At 39.8% G+C, this 7,639-nt stretch overlaps 1 protein-coding gene across 3 annotated transcripts in view; it reads right to left on the minus strand.

Annotated features, from left to right (window-relative positions):
- The window catches only part of FAXC (failed axon connections homolog, metaxin like GST domain containing), a 29,472-nt gene extending 22,134 nt beyond the window's left edge, over positions 1 to 7,338 (minus strand). For 2 of the 3 annotated variants that reach the window (XR_014490678.1, XM_083348382.1), the window contains exon 1: positions 7,207 to 7,338. Coding sequence is in view for 1 of the 3 variants with exons in the window: in XM_083348382.1 (XP_083204508.1) it covers positions 7,207 to 7,313 (107 nt within the window). In the remaining 2 variants the exon portion in view is untranslated. Of the gene's footprint in view, positions 1 to 379; positions 444 to 7,206 lie in introns of those variants that run through there. The other variant, XM_083348383.1, reaches the window with a different exon arrangement.
- Between the last annotated feature and the right edge of the window lie 301 nt (positions 7,339 to 7,639).

Below are 7,639 nucleotides of genomic sequence, written 5' to 3' on the forward strand. Positions count from 1 at the left end.
GTGGACAAAGCAATTTGCAACTCTAATCCTAAACTACTCAGCCTAATTTTAAATGGGGTTTTATTTCTACTTTATTTCTTTCAAATAAGCCATTCAACCTTGTGGTATTAGATGAATTCACTTTATGTGCTTTCATGATTTTAGTCAACGGAATTAGCACTGTACCATAACTAATCCAATTCTTTCAAGTTAGTGGGAAATGGTTTCAAAATAAATTTTAACTAGGGCTGCAATCTTGCTGGGGGCAAATTTGTTATTTGGACTTCACAACACAGAAATCAGCAGATTGATCTATAATTAGTATCATTAACTGTTTAGTTTTACTGTTGTACTGTAGATGATTTAATTAGCCAGATATAAAATAATTATTTATTCTTACTATTCATTTTATTTCTGTTCTGTCCTTTGCCCCCAAAGCCCATGCCACTAGATAATAAAGACAAGTTAAAGCAAGCAGCTTTAATAACTTTAAAAATAAAAGTACAAACAAAAAGCACAGTATAATTATTATGCTGCATATATTCCCGGATAAAAGAGGCAGAAATAAGTTGAACTATGGATAAATAGAGACATCACCCTGCATAAGTCATTAGAATACTGTACATTGTTTCACTTGGTGTGATACCAAGACAGATGTCTTCATGAACTAGAACAGCGTTTCCCAACCTTAGGAACTTGAAGATGCGTGGACTTCAGCTCCCAGAATTCCCCAGCCAGCATAGCTGGCTGGGGAATTCTGGGAGTTGAAGTCCACGCATCTAAAAGTTCCTAAGGTTGGGAAACGCTGAACTAGAAGATCATTTCAATGAGAATTATAGACCTTTGTTCCCCTACTGCCAGTACTGCCTTTGATGTTATTGTTGGATTCACACACTATGCGATGACATACAAAAAGTCCTTAACTTACGGCAGAAGTTAGGACCAGAATTTCCATTGCTACGCAAGGCAGTTGTTAAATAAGTCAACCCAATGTTATGATCTTTTTGCCACAGTGGTTAAGCAAATCCGTCCTCTTCCATTGACTTTGTTTCTTGGGAGCCCAGCTGAGGTGGCGGCAAATGGTGATCACGTGACCCTGGGACACTGCAATTGTGGTTAAAATTTCCGGTTGCTAAGCAGCTGAATTTTGATTGCATGACCATGGGAATGCTGTGCTGGTCATTAAGTGCAAAGATTGGTGGTAAAGTCACTTTTTTTAGTACCATTATAACTTTGAATGGTTGCTAAACAAATAGCTGTAGGTCAAGGGCTACCTGCTTCTCTTTTGACTTAGTACAAGGATGCACAATCCATGGCTTAAGGTAGGGGTCTTCAAACTTGGGCCTTTTATGACTTGTGGACCTCAACTCCCAGAATTCCTCAGCCAGCGTGCCTGGTTGAGGAATTCTGGGAGTTGAAGTCCACAATCATAAAAGGGCCAAGTTTGAAGACCCCTGGCCTAAGGGCTATTGAAATTCAATGGACAAATGATGGCCCTTTTTATTTGTGCCCAAATAATGCAAAATAACCATGCAAAAGCCTCAGGATTGCTTAATTATCCTAGTCTTCAGTTTAAATCCTTGCCCAACTAGAAAAAGGCAAAATCTATCATGACTTGACATCGTATATGAACACTTCATCATTACAATCAGTAGCATTATTTACAAACATCCATACGCATGATTCTGCATTTCAACCACAGCATCCTTGTCATTACATGCCTTAATTCTTGAGTCCCTTTGCCTCCCTCCTCTCAGCACTTAGGGAAAATCTTCTTCCAGCAGAATAGGCTAATAATGCATTATCTCAGTTTCAGAATTTGACGTGGATATGTTCCAGCCAACTTCCAGGAGACTGGACCAAAATTTAGCTTCAATTCCAGAAAATAAACATTACATCAATACGAACAGACTTGAGAGCAGACATGGGCTTTTAGGCTCAAATATAAATTATTTAAAAAAGCCACAAAGAGGACAAGACTAGTGAAAGTGAAGGAAAGCAATCATTGGGTTTCTTTCCTATTCACCCATCTCTCATCTTACATGTTTTGTCATTCCAACTTGTAGATTCTTCAACTTTCTCTGAGGCAGACAAAACAAAAATGGCCTGTTCTAGATACTCCTGTGGGACTATTTCCTTGCTGCAAGCTATTGGGAAAAATTATAAGACTCATATTTTATGGGGCAATCTTGATGCTTTGTAGAGTCCATCTCTTATAACATTCCCATCTTTCTTTCACCTGGTCAAGTGCTTTTATTTAATGGCTCAAAGAGCCTCTGAGAGCTAGATTTTTATTTTTATTTTGCACTTTGGGGAGGGATGAGTAGGGGCTTGTTCAGTAAACATGTCTGACAACCCTACAGAGGTTTAATGAACCTATCTTATGGCTTCATTTGTTAATAACAATAAAGAGAGGAGAAAATATGGCATCAAATGTTGGCAATGCAAGCTTGAAAATTCTTGGGACACCTTGTGATCCACAGGCTTCTGAGCCCTGCTTTGCAACAGAATATTAATTGAGGCTGAGTACACAGTCTCTCTCTGTTTAGAAACTGGGATCCAGTGAACACAACCCTCCACCAGGTTCTCCATCTGGTTGGTGGATTCTGGCAAGAAGCAAAAAAGGCTTTTGTGTTCTTATCTGTGCTGCTCATGTTGGATAGGCAATTCATGAGGGCTCTTGCAGTATTCGTATCTAAACTGTAAGTGACTACGTCAGTGGCTTTATTGCTATGTTTCTACTTTCAAACACACGCTGTAGCTAATGACATTTTGAAACACTGACTGATTGTTGTTACAAGAATATGCTTTTATGATGACTCAGGCCAATACAAATCATATCTCAGGATCAATCCATCTTACTAACTCTACAAACTTGTGGAAAATATAGCATAAAGACATGTTTTCACTACTTTGAGTTAGCCAATTATAATTATTTATCTATTTTTATTTATTTATTGGGGCTTAAATGTCACTCCAATCCAACAATCCAATTCCCTTCTTCAGTTAGAACTATATAATAAAATAACAGAATTCCCACAGCAGAAGACTAATGCTATGAAAAAGCACAACCCAGGGTGTGGGATTCCCATCAATAATCCATAATAGCTGATAACTCATTTAGTGTTATCTGTACTGCGACCCTGATTTGTCTTTATTTTGCATAGATGGACAAAGCTTTTAGATGTAACAGATAGCTGCTTTATCCAACTTATCAGAATAATGACTCTTTTACCTAGCAGAATTAATCTGTCAGAACAGGCTCCAGGATCATCCCACTCCCATTAATCAATATGTTTACCTGTAGATTGTGGCACCAGATTTGAGGCCATGGTTCTCAAATAGCAACTTTCTCTGATATAGAGCTGTCCTGAAATAATGGGATTCCCAGTATTCCCACCCAACATAACTAATGGTCACGGAACTCATGAATTCTTTCTGCAACTGTCCCCATTTATCTATAGAACTCTGAATAGGTGAATGCTAGTGAGCAGCAATAATAAAACTATTATGCCTTATGGAGATCTTTTAATTATATTCATAATTAATTCAGCGCTCCTTAACAGCCGGGGAGCGCGCACGTGCGCAGGACTGCCCTGCCGGCTCCCGCCCGACGCCGGACGGCTCCACCGATGCTGCCTCAAGAGGGAAGAGCGTGAGGCATCTGCCATGGCTCCCCGAGGACTCCTTAGGAGCCGGGGAGTGCGCGCGTGCGCAGGACTGCCCTGCCGGCTCCCGCCAGATGCTAGCCTGCCCTGCTTCCTCCACAGTGAGAGGGGAGGGCGTGCCTTCCCGGGCTCACTGATTTTCCGGCGTATAAGACAAAAAATCTTGAAAATCATCTCAAAAGTTGGGGGGTCGTCTTATACGCCTAGTCGTCTTATACGCTGGAAAATACGGTAATCTGATTTAAAACAATCTTTATAATCTTTTACGTTTGTAATTTAGTTATTGTAAAACAATTAATTAATCAAATATGTAAAAATTTATGCTTCAATGTCTCCACTAACAATTTGTGAAAGTTTTGACATTGTATTAAGATAATTTTATAACAAGATCAAGAGAATATAAAGCAATTCACATTTAGGCATTAACCTCATTAAATTAATATCAACTTCCTTCTATCATACTGGGGAGGTAATTTAGTAGTTATGCAGTTGTTATAGTCACTAATCTTACTTTGCAATGTATCATTGTTGCGCATTCAAGACCTGATTGGCCAACTTTTAACATCAAAACAACCACAAATATATTATTCGGAATGTACTATGTGAAGCAATACTAATATAGATTAGATCTGGATAGACCCAGCTTTGAACCCCTGCTCAGCTATATAATCCTCTTTAATTCCTTTTAGGGCAATTATTATCTACCAGTCTACCCTACCGCACAGAGTTCATTGTGAAAATAAAATTGAAAAGGGGAAAATGCGGGACAAGTACAATATAAACAAAACAAAACAAATATATCTCTAATCAGCTCCAAATAAACTGATCCTCAGATTTACCATGAGTTTAAAACTATCAATTCTTTAAACCTTGGAAGATCAAAAGATGGAAGAGCTAGGCTTTGGTAATTCTAGGAATCCTCTTTCTCGAAGCACCCTACAAATCCACAAGTCATGTATCTACTTATCTGGTACTATGCTGCCTTGAACTTAGAGGCACTTTCTTCTGAAGAGATATGAATTAGTGCTGCTTCCGTTAAAATGACGAAAGTGACATTGTGGCATTGTGCCACAACTCCAACCCTTTTGTGCATGCATGAGATGTTGTGGTGCTCAAAGGAAAGGTGTGCCATTTGGGCTACAAGTAAACAGTGCCAAGCGTTTTACATGTTATGGGCACAGAAGGGCAATTAAATCTGTCAGCTGTCTCTAGAGATGTGTTTTTCAGCACAGTGCAATAGTTGGTCCCGCAAGATGTATAAATAACTATCTCCAAATTCAGAAGGACATTAACTCTAGCATTTTTTTTTTAATATAATCAGATGGAAATTTGTTCTTGAAGGGAAATTAAGAGGGCAAATCATGTATATTAAGACTGTGGCCTGGTAGAGAATTTGAAAATATGAAAAATATTTTGTTGCACGGCTATATTTTAAAACTTCCTTTTCTACATTTTGAAGTCATTCGGATCTATTCCATGCATAGCTGCTGTTCACTGACTCAATTTCACTGAATGTGGCCAAATATGATTTTACCGTTTGTAAAAGTTGCCATGACCTCATCATATTGATCATACAATTATTTCTATTTTTTCTTCACTTTATGTTGTATTTTTAAATTTTTATATTGCTTTTAGCAAAACACTGGGTCACAATAAAGTCTGAATTGTGACAGAAAACAGGCAGTTTCCTTTTACTACTGTAGCTTCATCCTCCCTGCAGACTTTGATGGATAGTCTTTCAGTGCCTCTCCAAAAGTTTCCAAAAAGTTGTCAATTTTAATGGGATTGAAAGACAAAAGTATTAAAAACATAGGAAGTCACCATTAATTTTACTGAAATAAACGCAAGTTTAATTAAAGAAAATTTAATTTTTGTCTGGCTGCATCTATTTGCCCTGGCCCTGCCTATTTTTGGAATCTGATTCCGAGCAGGTCACTCCAAACTCAAATATGACTCTTGGTCTGAAAAAAAGTTGATTTTTTTTTCCAATGAGGTATCATCTCCAACATTTGCAACTTATGGGTGTGGGGGGGGGGAACTACCTTAGTTAGTGAAAACTATTATCAAGAGAAATCTGAATTTTAAAACATTGTGATTTGTGATCAATAACTGAACTGATACTGGATATAAAGTAATTATGTGGCTGAGCTCCTGGTCTCCGCTTTTGCAATGTATTTTAAAAGTTGCAATTATTCATACTGGTTGATCCAGAGTTGAGAGTGGCAAAACCCACAATAACAAACTTTTATCAGCACCCATAAAACAATCACAACATAGGAAGAAAGGTTTCAACATTGTCCAGAATTTCTTCCTTTTTTCAAGAGGGATGCTAAACCCTTGGAGAAAGAGGCAGGTCACAATCGAGTTTTAAACAGTTTCCCTATTAAGGTTAGCAATTCTCACACAAACAAAGAGAAAACAGGCTTCCCCAGTACAGTGCTGACTTTTGATGAGTGGGTGTGTAGACTAGCATATTTGGTGGTCTTTAAAATGAGGAAAGTCTGATTATCCCAAAATTTGCAAAGCCGCGTACAACAGCTGAAAAACTATGAACTTTCGTCTTCTATTTCCACCACCATCCCACTTTTTTCCCCATTCTATTCATTCATTTATCAAATTCAGATATCACGCAGCTCACTCTATTTTAAAGAAACTAGAAACAGCTATTGTTAAATATCATCACATATCTCTTATTTACTGAATACAATTCGACATAAATATTACTTGCTTAGTATGAAAGTCTGCATAAATCAGATTGCCATAGTTCTGTTCAACTGTTGTTGTGGTGTTTCTGTTAAATCAGTGAAGATTGTGGGAAACCTTGTAGTTGACGTGTTTCCATATTCTAACCAATATGGCAGCTAAACAGGTTTAGGCCTGAATACTATGTTGCATGGGAGACATTAAGGAATACAATAGGCGTTGCCTCGACTGAGGAACTAAAAAACATGTTCATTATTGTCAGAGAAAGCTGCAAAGACGTGTCCTTCCGAAGTGCTGGTTGACTGGAATATTTCATTTTGTGTACAAAGTATTCAGAACTCCATCACCAAAACTGGTCCTCTAAACTAGTTCATAACTGAACGTTGACTCCTAATGTTTTATGGTGATAGGATTTCTTTTACCCTTGAAAAATATGCAGGCTATATAAGAAATCTTCCTTCTAATCAAAGTAAATGGGCATTCTCAGTTTGATGAGGGTAATAGCTCAAGAGATTGTGGCAGTCTGCAAATCAGTTTGCCATTCAATCCCAGAATGCATTTGCCCATCACTAGAAAAACACTCTGCCTATGTTCAGAGGCCCTGCACACAACGCTGACATCCAAAGTAGATTTTGGAGTACAGAACAGAACCTCCACTTAAATTAAGGCCTGCATTCTTAAAACCCGATTACCTGTATCCTATCCGGGTCGGCTAATATCCCTGCCCTCCCCTTCCCGGCCCACCTCAAAGAAACCTCGCTCTAATGCAAAAAAAAAAACACAATCCTGCTGTGTCCTTCCCGCTGTGTTATCGGCATCTACGACTTCCTTCCAAACCCCCGGGTCTCTCGCTCACCTAATAGCCAGGAGTTCGTGGAAGAGATAGGCGGCAGCGGCGAGCAGGGCCCCCCCAGTCAAATAAAGGCTTTTCTTCCACCACGAATCAGATCCCAGCCCTGTCATGATCCCGCCGTAATCCTGCAGTGGGAAAGCAACGATTTCCCCATAAAGGGGAAAGCGATCGTCGGAACCCGCGCACCAAAGGCTCTGATTTCGGCTTAGGTCCACCACGCACGACCTGGATGAGGCGAAGCCAACCCCCCAGCAGGGCATGCTGCGCGACGCGGGCGTTGCTAGCTCCCGTTTGCCCGCCGATGGACGCCAGGGCCGTCTGCATGAGGGAGAACCCGGGCGGCGTCCAGGCGCTGACGGCAGGGGCGAGCCGGGAGTCCGACAGAGGAAGAGGAAGAGGAAGAGGAAAGGGAGAGAGCGGCGGCAGCGAAGGCTCG

The sequence above is a fragment of the Vipera ursinii genome (genome assembly GCF_947247035.1).
Source record: "Vipera ursinii genome assembly, chromosome: 1".
In the NCBI taxonomy this organism is placed as follows: Eukaryota; Metazoa; Chordata; class Lepidosauria; order Squamata; family Viperidae; genus Vipera; species Vipera ursinii.